Genomic DNA, 19,768 nt, shown 5'->3' with positions numbered 1-19,768 from the left:
TTTCCTTAACCTGCTACGCTTTATGCTTGCTAACCATGAGTCTTAAACCAGCATCAATCTTTTCCAGCTCTTCATTCGAAATGGCCAAACAATTTTATGCTTGTAACTGGGTCCCTTCCTGGGTTACTCGAGAGCAGCTAGATGGATGCGTCAGAACTGGCGCTTTACCAAAACCAAGCGAAATCCACTGGCGCATTCCCAGTCCAGAAAATCCTCCTACCCCTAAGGACGGCGAGGTAGTGGTATTTGTTGATCACATGAGCCGTGGTTTTAAACCGCCCAGATCCAAGTTTTTCGTGATGTGCTTGCCAGCTTCCAGATCCACCCTCAATATATTGGACCCAACTCTGTGTCCAATATTTGCGACTTTCAAGTGTTTTGTGAGGCCTATCTGCAAGAAGAGCCAACCATTGAATTGTTCTGGGATTTTTTCTATTTGAACCGTCGTACTGAATTTGTAGACGGGCCCAACACTGAACTTGGCGGCGTCTCCATTCAGAAAAGGAAGGACGTTAGCTTCCCTCACGCCAAACTTCATAGTTATCCTAAGGATTGGAACCAGACTTGGTTCTACTGTAAGGATACTTCCCCTGAAGATGACAACCCTCTGCCGGGTTATCATGCTAACTGGCTTACCAACACACATCCATTTCCACAACAGCTGACTGCCAAGGAACGGGCCACATATGCACCACAACTCACCAAGCTCAGAGCTTTCATGGCTAATGGTTTGACAGGAGTTGACTTTGTTCGTTGCTGGATATCTTGGAGTACTTTACTGTTAAGCTGTCGCCCCGGTTTAATGTGTGAGTACACAGGGGACTCAAAAGATCCTCAATGACATATTGATATTCAGCTAACAGAGGCTGAAGTTACTGAGTCTGTTAAGAAAATACTGAATGAATCGGAGGCTGTCTGCAGCAAGACTGGGTTAAGTCCCTTCTATACCTTGAATAAACCGCTAGCTGTAAGAATTGCCTCACTCCTGCTTATACTTGATATTCTTAACTGTGTAATCTTTTATATCCTCTGTTAATCTTTTAACAGGGTGACGACCCATTTTGGAAGAAGAAACCTCAAGATAAACCGGCCAAGACCCCTCGTCCTAAAACGAAGGTTGTCAAGAAATCTGCCAAGAAGAAGGCAGCTGAATCCACTGGGTTGAACCTCGATGATGATCTTGATAATCCGGCCTCAGAGGTAGAACTTGACTCTCTTGGTTCATTTTTCATACACCTCATTGACAATGATTATTATCAGGATGACGCTGAAGGCAGCCAAGCCGATGATGCATAGGTAATTATCCTTTCCTCCGGTTCAGACCTTCTGCCAACACAAAAAATCCGTCAAGCAGTCCGGAAAGTAAGATTTTCTCACCCCCTAGCTCACTTGGACCCACACTTTCTTTTGAAGAAGCAGCAACACGAAGCTCGCCGCACCACCCGGCACAGCGGCCAAGTAGTCACTCCCGCTGGTTTACCGAACACTCCGGTTCGGAAACGTCGATCTGAGGTCTCACACACTTCCGATACTTCTTATCCCAAGGCGGGTTATTTCCGACAACCTCTTAATCCATCTGATTCAAATTATCAAGGAATGCCTCATTCATTATCTGGCGAGTCAACAGCCACACAACTCCCTCCTCTTAAAATTGTTCCTGGGTAAACACTTTAAACTTAATCCTTTGACGCTTTATACTTGCGTGCTATACTAACCTTTATACCTTTTCCTTTCAGAGCCAAGGCTAGACCCAGCAAGAAAGCTCGGGTAGATAAACCGTCTGATGACAATGTGGTTATTGAACCGGAGAGAACTCCAGAACAAGAAGGAACAAATGCTGACGCTGTGCTTGATGATCCGCCCCCCCAAGATCATGACTTTTTTGTTGAACAAGCAGACGTTGACACAACAGACCATGTTGACAAGCCGACCAACCCGGTCCGAACTGATGATAAACCGTCAAGCCCAGCTAAGGCTACTGATAAATCATCAACTCCAGTAAAGGCTGCTGATGACAAGGAAAATGACATTATGATTACTAGCGTTGGCCACACCACCCCTGGCAATCCTGTTGCGTTATCAAAGCATAGTGCCAAGGAAGATCTTTCTGCTATGGGCAAAGGCAAGTGGAGCACAGACTTGTCAAGCTACGCCCACCTTAACGCCCAAGAGCTTCATTCTGGTTTTTTAAACCGTCTGTACACAAACCGTGACTACGAAGCCGGTTTAGTGAATCTGATGAAGGAGCGTTATGAGGTAACTACATAACCTTTTCTCTCTTATGTCCAATTTCAAGTACCAACTCCAGTAGCCCCCAAGGGCCGATTTATGATGCCAATCTAAACCGGGATTTGCAATATCTCAACTTTGCATGCTTAGCCTCCAAGGGCCGGTTGATCTTTTTAAGATGAACCGGTACTTTAGAATTGTAATCTTTTAACTTCGCCTGTGTAGTCCCCAAGGGCCGGTTTATCTTTCCAAGCTGAATCGGGACTTTGACCAATGTTACTTTGAGCAAATGTACATTAGCCCCCAAGTGCCAAGAATAATACTTGTATTGCGCTTGGGACTTTGTAAAAAAATTCTGATAATCCAGCAAATAGACATTAGCCCCCAAGTGCCAAGTGTATAACTTGTTATGTGCTTGGTACTTCAAATATTGACTGCCATCCCATAATATGTCTTTCTCTTATAGGCTGAGCTGAGCAAAAAGGAAGCCCAAACCGTTGATCTTCAAGAAAATATTAAATCCCAGTAAGCAGAAACCTCCAAAGCAAGAGAGGAACTGACTAGTGCCTTAGCAGCCATGGAGAAGCTGAAGGAAACTTTTAAGAAGGAATGGGATGATTGGGGCATAGAGAAAACCGCATTGCAAAAGAAAGCTGAAGACGCAAAAGCAGCCCTTAAACTGGTGGTCGAAGACCTGGCCGGTTTAAAGCAGCAGATAAATTCCATGACCGCTGCTATTTTTGGTAAGTCTCCTCACCTGAAGTTGTCAACATATATTATTTCATCAGTTACCATTTTACTGACGCTCACAATGACATAGGAACTCGCATTACCCATCTGGGCTCTGACATGCGGATGAAGCTGAAGGCTGTCTATACTCTTATAGAGCAGTTATATTCCGGAGCCCAACGGGCCATTTGCACTGCTTCTTATAACAAACTGCCTCCAACTTTGATAAAGGAAACCCTTGAGAAGCTGTCCATGCTGCCTGCCCGGTTGGACGAGTTAAAAAGGCCAGCTGCAAGATCAGGTGCACTGACTACGCTAATCCGGGCTAAGGCATGGATACCTGATCTTGAATCCTCAGATATAGGCAGCAGCTACCCTGGCATAAAGGAGGCCGTTCAGAGTTTAACAATGATGATCTTCGAAGGTTGACAAAGGAAATGCACCCCTTAGCGAGGAAATTGGCTGAGGAAACAGATATCTCTCACTATCAACCGGTTTATGATTCTGATCATAAAAGATATCCTGCGCCAACACATGATATAGAAGATCTTATTCCGCCAATTCGTAAGCACACCTATGCCTCTGATGTTGACCCCTCCAACCTTATAAGTGATGAAGCTGTGTTCCAAGCCTTAACTGGAATCGATTGGTCAATCATTGACTTCCAGCCACTGGGTAGAGAGGAGGAAGATGCACCAGCACAAGATGATCCACAGCCTTCAAGTCAGCCTGGTGACGAGTCATGATCCGGAGGCCGGTTTAGCCTTCTGCGTACTGCCACACTTGCTGAAAACAATTATTCTTTTTGGGCCTTAAAACGCCTTGTAATAGGCTAGTTCAAAATACTTGGTCTGCTATGCCATCGTGCATATTTATGTTGCCTGATACTGTTAATCCATCCTGCTTTAGGATATATTATGTTCATAATCCGTAGTGGTGTTATGCAAACTGTTCCTGCATACAAGAAATTTGAAAGTGCCCTAGCGTTTTACCGCTGGACGAGTCATGATGCCCAAATATCTAGCCGGGGTTTATAACCACGGCTGTACTTTGAAAATAATCAAAGATGAAAAAGATGATACCTGTGATATTGAATCACACTGTTGGTTGACCAACTTTTGTATGTTTAGGGTGATAACCCCAATCTTGAGTATTGATAACTCCTTCCATGTTTTGCCGGTTTATGATAAAACCGTGCCGGGTTATAATAAACACCGGTGTATCCATATAGAATGTTGGCGACTTGTAGTCGAAACCAGACCGGGTCAATAAACGCCGGATTATAACTGATTATGTACTTACAACTTATTGTTGAAAGCCAACCCGGGTCAATAAACGCCGGTTTACCATAAGATGTTATGAATCTCACTAAAGGAGAAAAAACTTGGCAAATAAAAAACATAAAAAGAACATGCAAGGCTTTTCATGGGCTGCCAAGCCCAAAATCGAGGCTTTTCATGGGCTGCCAGGCCACTGAGTTAAACCATCTTTCGAAGCCTTTTAAGATGGACCTCACATTAACCAATCATCGTTTTAACTTTGACAAGTTCAGGGTCTATGAGATTTACTTGTCAAACGTTCGGCGGGTCATACCAGGATTACCTGGACGGAGTGGCTTACTTAAAAAGGCAGGATAAACCGGGGTTTTAGGTGAATACACTTGGCTTCCAAGCCTGGCTTGATAGCCTATTACAAGGGTGTAGACTTCTTTGTTCTTTGAGAAGCAAAGAGCCCCCGAGCAATATTTTGAGTTGTGCTCAGTGGGTGCCTATGTTTGAGTTGTGCCTTTGCAACACTCTCTTTGGCCACACGTGATTTCCTTTTGGCCTTAAGCCGATCAAGAGGTGAAGCTATGTTCAAACACAACCAAGCCCCCCAAGTGATTTCCCTGGTGGCCTTATGTCGATCAAGAGGTGTAGCTATGGTTCAAATACGACCAAGCCCCCAAGTGACTATATATATGGCTTTATAAGCTAGATCAATAGGACTCCGCTTTATAAACAGAAGCCCCTATGTAACCACACATGATGTAAGAAAAACAACAGAGACCCTGCTTTAGCTGAGGCTCCGGTTTATTATATTGATCATAATATATACATTGTCATAATTATGTACATAAGAAGAGCCTGTGGCTCAAGTATAGTAAGGCCGAAGATGAGCTATATTCCACTGCCGTTGGGTCTCCTCCTCCGATTTACGTGAGTCTTTGTGCTCTCGAACATCGATAAGGTAGTATGACCCATTGTGTAGATTTTTGCTGACCACAAAATGTCCTTCCCAAGGTGGGGACAACTTGTGCATATCAGTCTAATCCTGGATGAGCCGGAGAACCAGACCGCCTTCTTGAAAAGTTCTGATTTTAACCCGACGAGGCTGTGATAACGACGCAAGTCTTGCTGATAAATCGCCGAACGAGCTGCTGCAAGATCACGCTCCTCATCTAATAGGTCCACTGAGTCCTAACGTGCTTTCTCATTATCAGCTTCAACATAAGCCGCCACACGGGGCGAGTCATGACGTATGTCACTAGGGAGAACCGCCTCTGCTCCGTAGACCATGAAAAAAGGTGTGTAACCCGTAGATCTGTTTGGTGTGGTATTGATGCTCCATAACACAGAAGGTAACTCCTCCACCCAACAACCCGGCGTCCGCTTTAAAGGAACCATAAGCCGGGGCTTGATGCCTCTCAAAATCTCTTGATTGGCTCTCTCTGCTTGACCATTAGATTGGGGGTGAGCCACTGATGACACGTCAAGTCGAATGTGCTCACGTTGACAAAATTCTTCCATAGCACCTTTGGATAGATTAGTACCATTATCGGTTATGATGTTGTGTGGAAAACCAAAACGGAATATCACCTTTTTGATGAATTTAACCGCCGTAGCTGCATCACACTTACTGACTGGCTCTGCCTCCACCTACTTGGTGAACTTATCAACCGCCACCAAAAGGTGGGTCTTCTTATCCTTGGACCTCTTAAAGGGCCCAACCATATCCGCCCCCCAAGCTACAAACGGCCAAGTGATTGGAATCATCCTTAATTCTTGAGCCGGAACATGAGCGCGGCGTGCAAACTTCTGACAACCATCACACCGCTTTACTAAATCCTCCGCATCAGCATGAGCCGTCAACCAATAGAAGCCGTGCCGAAAAGCCTTAGCTACCAAGGATTTTGAACCAGCGTGGTGACCATAATCTCCTTCGTGTATCTCACACAAAATCTCACAGCCTTCCTGAGGAGACACACAATGCTGAAACGCCCCTGTTACGCTGCAATGATGGAACTCCCCATTGATAATGGTCATTGACTTGGATCGCCGGATTATCTGTCGGGCTAAAGTTTCATCCTACGGTAACTCACCCCGGTTCATATACGCCAAGTATGGGACCGTCCAATCCGGGATAACATGAAGAGCTGCCACTAACTGAGCCTCTGGGTCAGGAACAGCCAAATCCTCCTCCGTAGGTAACTTGACCAACGGATTATGTAGCACATCCAAAAAGACATTGGGCGGCACCGGTTTACGTTGAGAGCCTAAGCAACTTAAAGCATCCACCGCTTCATTCTTTCGCCGGTCTATATGGTCAACCTGATAACCCTTGAAATAACCCGCCACTATGTCTACCTCTCGTCGATACGCTGCCATGAGTGGATCCTTGGAATCCCAAGTGCCAGACACCTGTTGAGCTACCAGGTCCGAGTCACCAAAGCACTTAACCCGGCTTAAATTCATCTCCTTAGCCATCCGAAGACCATGGAGCAAGGCCTCATATTCAGCTGCATTGTTAGTGCAAGGGAACAATAAACGGAGAACATAACAAAACTTATCACCTCGTGGGGAAGTTAATATGACTCCAGCCCCCCGAGCCCTCCAATTGTCTGGACCCATCAAAATGAATAGTCCAATAAGTGTTATCTGGCTTTTCCTCCAGTGCCTGCAATTCTGTCCAGTCGTTGATGAAATCCACAAGTGCTTGGGACTTGATTGCTGTATGAGGTATATATTTTAACCCGTGAGGCCCAAACTCAATAGCCCACTTGGCGACCCGGCCAATTGCTTCCCTATTTTGGATGATATCCCCCAAGGGGGCAGAACTGACCATCGTGATAGGATGACCCTGAAAATAATGCTTGAGCTTCCGGCTTGCCATGAAAACCCCATACACCAGCTTCTGCCAATGTGGGTACCTTTGCTTGGACTCAATAAGCACCTCACTGATGTAATAAACCGGCCGTTGAACCGGATACTCCTTTCCGGCCTCCTTGCACTCCACAACAATAGCCACACTAACAGCTCGGGCATTAGCAGCCACATATAGCAACAAGGGCTCTTTATCAACAGGAGCATCAAGGATAGGCGGTTCAGCTAACTGTCGCTTTAAACTCTCAAAGGCTTCATTAGTAGGATCACTCCAGATGAAATAGTCTGTCTTCTTCATCATTTGATACAGAGGGATTGCCTTTTCTCCCAAACAGCTAATAAACCGGCTCAATGCTGCAATACGACCCGCCAACCACTGAACATCGTTAATACACGCCGATTTAGCCAGAGACGTAATAGATGTGATCTTCTCCGGATTAGCTTCAACGCCCCTGTTAGACACCAGAAAACCCAAGAGCTTGCCTGCTAGTACACCAAAGACACATAGTCTAGTGGTGAAAACATGGTACTGCCCACTATTCAACTACTTCGGATTACTCTGATAACTCAATTGTTGTTGCTGCTGACCCCCCTGATGATTATAACCGCCCTGGTTACCCTGACTGCCTTGATTTCCATGTCCAGTTTGATTGCCTTGAAATCCTGAACCGGAGCCGCCTCCACCATAACTCGGCCCATGAAAACCGCCTCCCGAACCGCCGGGCGGTCCATGGTCGTATTGAAAGAGATTTGAATTTTTGAACTCCCACATAATGAAGCAATCCTTCCAAAGGTGCGTAGCTGGCCTTTCTTTCAACCCGTGCTTTGGGCAAGGTTGATTTAACAGGCGCTCAAGATTGGGACCTGATCCTCCACCCCGCTGGGGCGGTTTACCCTTGTGGCGCTGACCATTATCCTGGGTGTTGGTGTTAGCCACAAAGTCCAAGCTATTATCCGCCTTGCGCTTACCATTGTTCCCAGGACCTGCCGGGTTATGCTGCTGCCCCTTGGCACCGCCATTCTTCTTTCCCTTCCCCGGCTTTTCATCCTCAGACTCAGGGTCCTTGGTACTGTCTGAATCTGCATACTTAACCAAAGCTGCCATAAGCGTTGCCATGTCATTGCAGTGACGCTTGAGCCTTCCCAACTTCAGTTTCAACGGCGTAAACCGACAATTGCATTCCAACGTCAAGATTGCTATATCAGCATTGATGCGGTCCGATGAATCCAAAATAGCTGAGACTCGCTTTACCCAATGGGTTGTAGACTCCCCATCCTCTTGAACACAGGCGGCTAGGTCCACAATTGACATGGACTTCTTACATGTATCTTTGAAATTCTGGATAAACTGGCTTTTTAACTCAGCCCATGATCCAATGGAGTTAGTTGGTAAACTTTTTAGCCAGGTACGGGTTGTTCCTTCCAGCATCATGGTGAAATACTTGGCACATTCCGCATCATCCACGTCCAGCATCTCCATCGCCATCTCATAGCTCTCGACCCATGATTCGGGGGGTAAATCGACAGTGTAATTGGGCACCTTACGAGGACCTTTGAAATCCTTGGGCAGCCACACGTTGCGTAAGGCCGGGGTGAGACACGACACCCCCAAAGAACTAAAAACCACACCTGGTTCCACTGAAGTGGTCAGACGAACCGGAGTAAGTTGACGAGCCGCGTATTGCGCTGCTAACTCGGCTTCTCGACGTGCTCGACCGTGATCCACCACATCCTAGGCATTAGCACTGCCACCCGCCGGGTTATGCCCTTGCTGCGGGTTACGGTTTCGCGCACTGCTTGATACAGCCGGTTCATCAATATGCCTGCTGTAGCTCCGACTTGGGCGGGGGGTGGAATGAATCCTCTCACGACTGTGCGAATAAGCCTGCTATTGGGTCAAAGCCGTCAGAAGGAGCTCTCTAGCCCGTCGTGTTTCCATTGCTACTGGAGACTCGCCTTCGATCGGGAGGGCTGCCAATCGTGAAGCGGCGGTGACAATGTTATCCAACGGGTTAGAGTAATGACTGGAGGTGTTGAGACGTGTTGTGATAGGATATTGTTCTGACGAGGCGGATCCGTCGCGCGCGGCTGAACCGGTGCTCCCGTTCCAGGTGCCTCTGCCCGGTTTACCACTGGCTGGTTGCTGGTTCCTGCTCCTGGCGTGTTGAAGAGATTCCTTCCCTCAGGTGAGACTGGTACCTTCTCCTCATGACATCATTTCATGCACTTTGATCCAGCATAAGCCGATAAGCATGTGCCTCTAACTCGGCCCGCTCTGTGGCCATCCTGGTGTTCTCTGCTGCCAGATCTACCTTAGCTTGAGCTATCTGATCCTTCACCTTTGCAATTTCCGTGTTATGATGATCCTGATTCGCTGCGTTAACCTCAGCCGCCAGCAATGTTGCCAAAGCATCGAATAAATCAGACAAAACCTGAACCGGTGCTGGCGCAAAGCCTCCTGTCCCAGCGGGTGTTGCAGCTACTGAACCGGAAATCATTGCCGCTGCAGTAGAAGAATGCTGCATCGACTACGTACCAGCCATAAAAATCGCAACTCGGCTCGGCGGATCAGAGAGGTCCGGAATACTATCACCATCGGAACCGCCACTAATCCGGCCATCATGCAGCTGATACAACGACTCGGTCTCTCCGGTTGAAGACTCGTCATCAAAGTAAACGACGGTTTCGCCACCAGATACTGATCTATCCTTAGATTCCGCTCCGTGGATGACTCCCACGAAGGCACACTTTTACGCCAGGCTGAACTCGGGCAGGTCTTGCACGCTGATCTGTCTCGACGATGTTGGTGCAGATGTCCGGCTCAGGGCCCGGTTCGCCGATCTTGCCAATGAAGACGTGTATTCCGCCAAAGGGGACCCGGTACCCATACTCAATCGAGCCAGCATCGGGGCCCCAGCCCGCATCGTCAATGTAGAGCTTGCCGCGATGACTCTTGGTCATCCGACCCACAGCGTATCCCTTGAGTCCTTCGAAGCTGCCCTTCAAGAACTCGAAACCATCGTGCGATAGCCCCACGGTGGGCGCCAACTGTCGTGGTTTTGTCACGGCAGATGTCCTCGTGAAAGGACTTAGTCGTGGAGCCATCACGACAGGTTAGCTTGAAGGGGTTAAAGCGGACAAGGGACGCAAGGAATTATACAGGTTCGGCCCCTTACGGTGAAGGTAAAAGCCTACTCCAGTTGTGATGGAATTGCTAGGGTTTCAATGACTAGGGAGCGAATCCGCTTTGCCTGGCTCTCGAGTTATTTTTTTGTCCCTAAACCACTGTCGGGTTGTCCCTTTATATACACAGGTTAACGTCCGACGGTTTACAGAATCCTGAGGCCGGCTCATACACGTGCCCGGCTCGGTTTCTACTTTTCCTTGCCTTACAACATAAGTTACATATCATATGGCGGTTTATGTCTACGGGTCCTAATCCACCTTAGGGTCCCGGGCCTTCATGTTAGATCTCCTCTGTAAAGCGCCATATCTTCTTGTCTTTATGGGCTTCAAACATGACTAACTCACTGTGGGCATAACCCGGCCCCTCATGGCCGGTTTATATTTAGTAGTAATATCCCCAACAGAAACCCTAGGAGGGCGTCGAAGACCTTCTTGCCCTCCAAGACAAGGGCGGCAACAGAGGATATCGCATCTACACCCCTGTAAACCCTAGGCCTCCATCATCTATATAGGGGGAGGCTAGGGAACCTTCATGATCATCTAATCTCAGTTAGAAACTCTCGATAGCAACATCAAACACCATTGTAACCCCTCACACGAGGTATCTCTCTACCATGAATAATCAAAGCAAGCAGGTTGTAGGGTATTACTATACAGAGGCCTAAACCTGGGTAAAACCCTTGTGTGATCTTTGATCTCAGACTTCTAGCCGTGCTTGGACCCCCTACCGAGTGACCTAACGGTATTTTGTTCCGTCATGAGCAGTTCGAGTAAGATCCGATTAAGCATCTTTGAGTAGTTAAATGGGACAATTAGAACATACATGCGATTTAAATTCAAGTTTGAACTATTTTATTTCAAAACTTACTTGGATTGTAATATTTATATGAGAACTATTATCATATTTAAATATTTTCACCCAGCGAAGATTTGGTTTGCAATTATTTTGAGCTCATCACGAATAAAAAAACCCTAGACGAACATTTAGGGAACAAGATTAGATGGCCGACTTAGAGCATCTACAGCCGGACTTGGCAAATCATGTCCTCTATATGTCCACGGACGTGCCCAGGCACGCCCGTGGGTGCAGCTGGACCACCCCTCATATGCCCTGCCCAACAATCACATACTTCAAATCCAGACTCTCAAATACATGCAAATCACGCACGCCCATCATACATGTCAATATCACACGTAAATAACAAATGTTGGTAGCGAAAATACATAATTCTTACATAAAATTTATTTTAAGTGCAGAACTCAAGCATTAGCTCTTTGGTTTCCATTGTGGGTCCACATATGCTCCACAAGATTACTTAGTAGTTGCACGTGCACTTGATGATCATGAAGAATCTGATGCATCTGTAGAAAGTTTATAAGCTGATTTGCATCTTGAACATTCAAGATTTGAACTTGGTCTCCAGGTGCTTCGAAATCATTGGTTTGGGCTACACTATCACCCTCGTCCTCGACAATCATATTGTGCAAAATGACGCAAAATGTCATCAGCTGCCACAATGTTTCTAATGCCCACATCATTGCAGCTCCACTAAAAATTCCCCAACAAGCTTGGAGCACTCCGAATACCCTCTCCACACCCTTCCTAGCTGCTTCCCGCATTATTGTAAAGTGGCTTTGTTTGTTGCCTTGTGATTTGGATATGGTGTTCACAAACGCTGCCCATTAAGGAAGATGCCATCGACAAGATAGTATCCCATGTTGTAGTCACGATAATTGACAGTGCAGTTGCACGGCGTCGATTCCCCATTACAAAGCCTCCTGAACACGGTAGATTGTTGAAGCACGTTGATGTCGTTGTGAGAACCCGACATTCCAAAGAAAGCATGCCAAGGCCACAAATCATGTTATGCCACTGCTTCTAGTATGATGGTGGCCTCTTTGGTGTGACCTTGATACATTCCCGCAAACCTTTGGGGTAGTTATTCCATTGCCAATGCATGCAATAATTGATCCGAGCATTCCCGGAAACCCTCTCGCCTCCCTAATAGGCAACAACTTTTTCGTGTCCTACACATTTGGTTCTCTCATATATTCTGCTCCAAATACCTGCAGCACGACGCGGGCAAACCTGACAGTAGTCTTTAGGCATGTGCACCCCATCTGGACCATCTCACCAATGTCATTGACAACAGTACCAAGTGCAAGCATCCTCAGAGCAGCCGTGCATTTCTGCATAGCAGAGAAAGAAAGTTCTCGTTCGTGCTTTTATCCGAGGCGTTGCCTGTCACTCTGCATGGGAGAAGAGGGCTGAACTGCAAACTTGTGTTCAGAGCATTGCATTGTCTAAGGGAGTAGGGTGAGTCCGCAACAATCCCTTGTGAGTTTGAAATAGTCATCATGTGCCTCCAGTCCCCCACAGTGTGCAAAAACAATGGTTTGCGCATACAGGAACGAGGAAGAAACCATGGATCATCCGAAAAAGTTGGGTCTGGAACAAAGTAGTTCTTGTGCAGTAGCCATGCTCTGGAGACCCTATCCCGATTGATCACTCTTCTCCCTTTGATCTAGCCCTTAAAGTTGAGAATCTGCTCCATCCGCCGGTCCATTTCCTCTTGCATGCTCATGTCCACTTCTTCGTTCGAATCCGACGAATCGAAAAACTCATCTTCAATCATTTTATCAAGCTTCGTTGGTCCATACTCCAAGTCCGACGAAGCATCAGAATCCATCGTTTTCCTTATGAATAAATCACAAAAACTGGGTCGGACAATGTGTCGAACACATAGAGCGCAAGGGGCAACCCGATAGTTGCCGGACGTACTGCAGTGGTATCGGGGCCGACGATAATGTCGGGGGCGGCGAGCACAGTAAAGAGGATTGTTGTGCCGGTGCTGGCAGCGCTGAGGCTCGAAACAACTGCGGAGCAAGGGTGACGGTGAAGCTACGAGACGTCCAGCGCGAAGGACAAAGAAGAGATCAAATGAATTTGGTAGGTCAAATTGGTGAATTTGATGTAATCGAATCGGCGCGAAGAACAAAGAAGAGAGCAAATGAATTTGGTAGATCAAATTGGTGAATTTGATGTAATCGAATCCAATCAAATACAATCCTTTTGAGACCCGTTTAGTCACTACTGTCCCATAACTTTTTAAACACAATACAAACGCAAGCGCTAATATACCCACACTAGTACTGTCATCTTGTCATTCAAGGAGGTGGTTTGGGGGAGAGACGCTGTTGCCGTGAGATCTTGTCTGCGCCCCCGCCCTCAGTTTCGGCTCTCGTCCCCTCCCCCTCCAGTCCCGTCCTCATCGCTGTTCGTCAAGGTAACACTCTTCTTCCTCTGTCCCAGATTCGTTTGATCCCCACCCCCCGCAAGATCTATCCGTTGCCTCTTCTTTTCATCCCATTCGCGCGATTTTGATTGGATTTCTCAGGCGGGGACCCAATTTAGGCGAAAATGTCGTTGCTATTTTCTCTCCAATGCTTGTTCAAGATCATTCTTCCAGACTCGTGCCGCCGCTACCGATTTTCCTCTCAACCGCCACACGCCTAGTTGCCGGAGCCCCGATCCTCCACCGCAACTGCACGCCGTTGAGCCCTTTCTCCAGTACTGCTACGCCCTGCCGTTGAGCAGCAGAACCGGTGACTCTGCTGCCTTCCGTTTTTGTCTTCGGCCTCTTCTTAACTTCTTCACTTCCCTAACTACAGCCGTCCGTGAGCACCTCCACATCGAACATCTCAGCCGGCTCCTACCTTGCTCCTCTGCTCTGCTTCAACTACCTTTCTCTCCTTCCTCGCCAACAAGACAAGATAAATTCCTTTTATGATTGCTTAATTACTCTACTCCTTTGGATGGTCGCCCATTTTCTCTGCTAAATGTTCATCTGGTATTTGTGCATTGTATTAGTTCATGCTTTTGGTAACCAATTTTCTCTCTCGAGAAAACACAAAAAGCTTTGAGCTATGTACAAGCTCGAGACTAGCCAACACACTAATTTACAACGTGAGAGCAAACCGGGATGTTGGGCTGCGCTTTGTCGACGATGGCGCCATTGCGGTGCTTCCAGATCCACTTGCGCAACACAGGCGGGGTGGCTTCAACGGCCTACTGTCACCAGCTGATCAAGTTTTCTGCGACAACAACCAGCCTGGCTGTAGATTGGATCCACTAAAGATGCTCTGGTAACCATATAACCTGCACTGTTCGATCATGTAGTCACTGTCTTCAATGACGCAACGAATCTAACAGGCAATATTGACTTTTGCACGTCGGAAAAATAGCTGATTTATATGAAACAATTAAACTATGAATAATTAAAGCGGCAAATAATCAAGGATAACATATACTCCCTCCGTCCCGAAATATAAGAACGTTTAGTACTTTAGAAGTTAGCAATGGTTGTGTCTAACATGGCAATGGACGGAGTGCAGATACTTAAATACCCCTTAATGGAAAATGTCAGAAGATTACAAGGTGGGTTGATTCAGATTTTGATCCACAACTGCCCTAGTTTCATGCCAATCAAGCTGAAGCTGCTAGTATCATTGTCAACTTAGAAGAACACACACCTGCTAAACCAAGGAGTTGATACCATGTTCCATTTTTATTCTATCAAAATTTCTAATGATTTTGTTAATAATCGACCTTTTTCATCTGAACCTTCTATTTTATTTGGTTGCATGAATCTCTCTGAGAATGACATTGTTGTGTGCTTACATCTATCTGATGACCGCCCTTGAACCTTCTATAAAAACCTTATTTGTTCCCAACTTCCTCTCCTTTGATACCTTTTCTTGCTTGATTGGCCCTGAAAGGCTGAAATGCTCGACTGCTAGTTACCTTGTGTCACAGCTGTCAGTTGCTATCCATAGTTGGAACGAACACTGATGTTCGTGCGTTTAGCCTTTCTGCTGAACTGAGCCAGAAGTTTTAGACTTCGTACACTAAGGACTAGAGTTACCCCTTTCTTTAGTATTTGATTGCAATGCCCCCCTGATGTTGCATTTATATATGTTTTGCTTGAAGAGTTCAACAATTTGAAGATTTGTACTTTTATGTACTGACCTTTTCTACTTATTTCAGTGCTATGTTTTTCTTCACTACCAAGCCAATCAACTGAAGAGCAGCTTTGTATAGCCTGATGGCTGTGGAGAGAGACATCTTTGGTATCTCAGGGCCGACATATCTTAATCCTGTTAATTGGTATGTTACATAACATTTCCTATAATGTTTTGCAAGTGTTTGATAGATAGCACTTGCATAGAGCTTACATTTGAATCCAATATGTTTGCTATGTTAAATGCCGATTCAAGTCCAGGTGCAAAGACCTGTGTACTTTTATGAGGTTCTGTTGCTATGTGTTGCTTAATTTAATCCCAATAGCTGTATATCTCATGTTGTTTTTCCTGATTACATAAATTTAGCATTTGCTCGGGTAAATAATCCCACCAAACCAGTGATGTTTACGGAACTTATCATAGTCATCAGTCATAATTGGTAGATAACACAATGTGATATATTCAAGTTTATGGTGTTTATTTTCTTGCCAACGATTCCTCTAGAAACATAGAAAGGAGTGCAAGTTAGTAAACTTTGGGCATATGATAGAAAACAGAATGTGTGATGTAAACTCCTCTCTCCTTCTCATGTATATTTTCACCTTAGATCTCTATGTAATTATGTTCTTCATTCTATTCCAGCTAATCCTAAATTTGACTATGCAAAAGATTTTGAAGAATTTTGCAAGACCTATATTCATCTCTTATATTTCAATGAAGACCATAGGATTTTAAGTAATTAATTTTATGGTAGGAGGCACTAATGAACCCCAAGTCACCAGCTGGTTCTTAACATGGCATCCACACCAGGACATAACTATGGCTGTAATGGGCCAGGCATTAGTTGCTTAATTTTTGCTATCCTACGCAATCAATCTCCAGCCAACTCCACACCGGTTATGGCCTAACCCGAAGTGGCCTGAAGCTTCATCAGTATTGGCTTTGGATTATTCATCTTTTATGTAGGATATTTTTTCTAATGAAATAACTCTCATTTTTGTTGAAAAGCATTTGACATGGTCTTGGTAGACAGCATACTTATAACCTCGAGATTGCCCCTTTTCAATTAAAATCAGTTGCAATCCTCATTATCATTTCTTATGTTACTATATGCAGTTGTGCATTGACGTTTACCGGTCAAAACAAATACGACTCTACACATTCATCACAGCGCATGCTTCAGGAATAAGCAATTTTTGTTTGTCAGGGCAGTAGTTGTTGAATTAGGTTCCACTAAAACATTCCCCATCTGGATGGAATTTGCTGAATACAAGGAAGGGTTATTGTTTCATTCAATAATGCTGCCTCCTTGGAGGAGAGAGGAAAAGATTGCCAAAAGCACTGTGAAAATTAAGTTTAGCTTAACTTCAAAAAGTATGTTAAGTTTAGCTTAATTTAGAGTGCTAGAACAGACTAGTTATGTTTTGTTACTTCAGTTGCATTTCATCTCTATGGGTGTGTATGGGTTAACTGGGTGCACTACATGAGAACATGATTTGCAACAACTAACCACTGCACCAACAGTCCAACACACACCTCATTCCTAATTGACGCAATCTTGTTGTCCCATTGTTTTCTTCTGCGTTCGCATCTGCCTACCTTCTCCACCTCCGCCCAGCAAATCGCCACCCAATGTAATCGCTGGGTGCCTCAGTGCCTCTACCATCTTCCCAACCTAACTCGATGCCACTACTGTCAAGTAAGGGGCCATAGATATTATTACGCTGCTGGGGGTTGGTGAGCCCCAAAAAATTGTACCTAACTGTTGGCCCCCATTGGCAGCTTAGCAACTCCTAGCCGTACATCTAGCGATGGATGGGTCATCTACCAATAACATCATGTACCTCGACCCAAAAAAGGATTACAAGATGGGGAAAACTACTGTAACCAAATAGAAGTAGAATTGAGCAATACGAATAGTACTGGAAAAGTGAGAAAGTATTTTCAAACTTATTTAGTTATTTTATTGTTGGGTTATAAAAAGATTCAAAAGCATTGTTCGTTTGGATGGCATAAAGTAAGTTACCCTTTCAGGAAAGATGTTGCTGATTACTGATTGAGTACAATTTGTCGCTGATTTAGTACAACTGTACTAAATCAGCGACAACTAATATGCAATGGAGGGGATACATGACTATGGGTATTTCCACAGCCAGCCATAAGCCCCAAAAGAACTGGCCCTATGTTGTCCTGTTCTCAGCTTGCACTTTATGTCCTGTTCTCATAAGGTAGTAACTTTCTCTCTTTTCTTTGGACCCACAAAAGGAACTGCGAGAATAATAGGAGATCTGTGGCTGCATGTTTAGTTCAGGCTGTGTATGTTTTGGAGAGAGACCGGCAACTAAACCGTCAATCTATTGACGCCGCAGCACCTCCTTGGTGGGAGTTCTTTGGTTTTGAGATGATCCGCAAGCTTGTCGATGATGTTGACTTGTCTATATTCGGTGCAATATTTGAATTCAACCCTCCTTCAAGTAAAGAAGCTTCTGCCCGGGATGCCCCTAGATTTGTCATTGCCTTCAGAGGCACCATAACTGAGAAGGAAACTATTTCTAGAGATCTTTCCCTTGACCTCCAGCTCGTTCAAAATGGTCTCCATAAGACCTCAAGATTTGCAATTGCGATGCAAGCTGTTCAAAATGTAGCCTCAGCTTTCCCTGGATCCCCAATTTGGCTAGCTGGTCATTCACTGGGTGCAGGTACGGCCATCCTTACTGGCAGAAACATGGTTAAGAAGGGTGCTCTTTTGGATAGCTTTCTCTTCAATCCACCGTTTGTCGCTGCTCCGATAGAGGGAATCAGGGATGAGAGGGTAAAGCATGGTTTCCGCATTGCAAGAAGTGTTATTACCGCGGGACTAACTATTGCAATGAAAGCAAAAACCGAGGGGAACAATCAGAGGTCTGTTGCGGAAGAATCATTCAACATTTTGTCATCATGGACGCCATATCTGTTTGTTAATCCAGGAGACCATGTATGTTCAGAGTACATTGGGTACTTCCAGCATCGTAGGAACATGGAGGATCTCGGTGCTGGATTTATTGAGAAGCTTGCGACCCAAAACTCAATCGGAGACCTGTTTTACAAGGCATTAGGATGGGAATCAGAACCGCTGCACCTTCTTCCATCTGCAGACTTGATTGTAAACGTGAGCCCTTCACTGGACTTCAAATATGCCCATGGCATTAGCCAATGGTGGCAACCGGATCTGAATTTGCAATGCAATAAATATCGGTACTCTTAGGTACGCGATGGTAAAATGAAGATGAAGATATCTTTGCAGTATCATATACTCCAGCTGTCCGTTTGATCTCTCCATTTGTTCATATGATTCATTCAGTTTACATTTATCAGTTAGTATACCGTGACATACTATTACTTAACACCTATGTTTATGATTGCACTGTCGGCTTGCACAAAATCTGTTAATTTCCTGAAGAGATGTTCAGACATCATGCATCTGTAACCCTGTATTTTACGTTATGATTATCTTTTGTGATATTGAACAAATAATCTGTCTACATGCCTGTACTTGGATATACTCCCTCTTTTTTTTCTTTGACACAAAATGCAGGACGAAAGTACCTGTATTTGAGCTCTGATTTTATTTGTATTCAAGGGATATGAGGAACCAATAATCTTCATATCCTAGGACAGCGTCTTGCTGCATTCATTGATAGAAGCCTGGCCGTATCCTTGACATTGGGTGCTCGTAGATATTGCTCTCCGTAAACCTTCATGATTGTTTCAGCCAACATTTTTGTGCACTTTATGATTTTATCTTCAGCCATTTGAAGATAATCATCCAATGGAGCTGCAGGCATGCCATATGCACTCATCAGAAGTGCCGCATTCACTTTATGATAAGGGGAAAACCCAGGAGACCGGTGGTATTTCTCTGTTGCTGTAAGAATGGTTCATTAGCTTCCATGTCGTCGATCCGACGGAACATCCGTGGAACAACCCGACAGAAAGTAGTTTGCGCATGAACTTCTCGTGGCCTTCTGTTCTGTTTTGGTGAAATGTCGGTCGACCAACCTGTGATCTTGCATGCTCCCTCTTTGTGCCGGTTGCCGCTATCCAGTCAGCAACCATCAAGAGAACATATCATCTTCGGCATCCATGATTTCACTATCAAGACTCGAAGCTCGAATCCAATGATGAATTGTACAAAAATAGCTCTACTGATGGATCCATCTACACAGAATGTGAATCCTATGCCGTCTACATGAGCTATGAGCCGCTAAACTAAATTTACAAGAAAAGTTGGCGCAATCTACCTCGGGGTAAGGCCATCTCCAGCCGCGCCCCCAAGAAGGCCCTCCAGGCGTTTTTTCGTTCGCCGGCACCAAAAAATCGGCCCAGTCGCGCCCCCAAGAGCCCAATTTTCGCCGGCTCGGGCCGAAATTGGCGCCGGCGGACCCAACCCGAACCCGGCGCGCTGGGGGTCGCTCGGGGGC

General features: G+C 45.5%; 1 protein-coding gene across 2 annotated transcripts; it reads left to right on the top strand.

Annotated features, from left to right (window-relative positions):
• Positions 1-13,429: 13,429 nt before the first annotated feature.
• On the top strand, positions 13,430-18,829 carry LOC123061134 (GDSL esterase/lipase At4g10955). Of its 2 annotated transcripts, none has more exons than XM_044484085.1 (3): positions 13,430-13,573; positions 15,334-15,453; positions 17,574-18,829. In XM_044484085.1, the coding sequence occupies exons 2-3, from the start codon at positions 15,392-15,394 to the stop codon at positions 18,550-18,552; spliced, it is 1,041 nt and encodes a 346-aa protein (XP_044340020.1). In that variant the 5' UTR covers positions 13,430-13,573; positions 15,334-15,391; the 3' UTR covers positions 18,553-18,829. The 2 variants fall into 2 exon arrangements, with proteins under 2 accessions (XP_044340020.1, XP_044340021.1); XM_044484086.1 differs by lacking the exon at positions 13,430-13,573 and adding an exon at positions 13,646-14,432.
• The last annotated feature ends 939 nt before the right edge of the window (positions 18,830-19,768 follow it).

The sequence above is a fragment of the Triticum aestivum genome, chromosome 3A (genome assembly GCF_018294505.1).
Source record: "Triticum aestivum cultivar Chinese Spring chromosome 3A, IWGSC CS RefSeq v2.1, whole genome shotgun sequence".
Classification (NCBI taxonomy): domain Eukaryota; kingdom Viridiplantae; phylum Streptophyta; class Magnoliopsida; order Poales; family Poaceae; genus Triticum; species Triticum aestivum.
This window is presented reverse-complemented; position numbering and strand designations above follow the sequence as displayed.

Bases quoted from the DNA above. Each gene is read 5' to 3' on its own strand.
- LOC123061134 (XM_044484085.1), top strand. From the start codon at position 15,392: ATGGCTGTGGAGAGAGACATCTTTGGTATCTCAGGGCCGACATATCTT. The intron at 15,454-17,573 runs GTATGTTACATA...GACCCACAAAAG, and splicing joins TATCTTAATCCTGTTAATTG to GAACTGCGAGAATAATAGGA.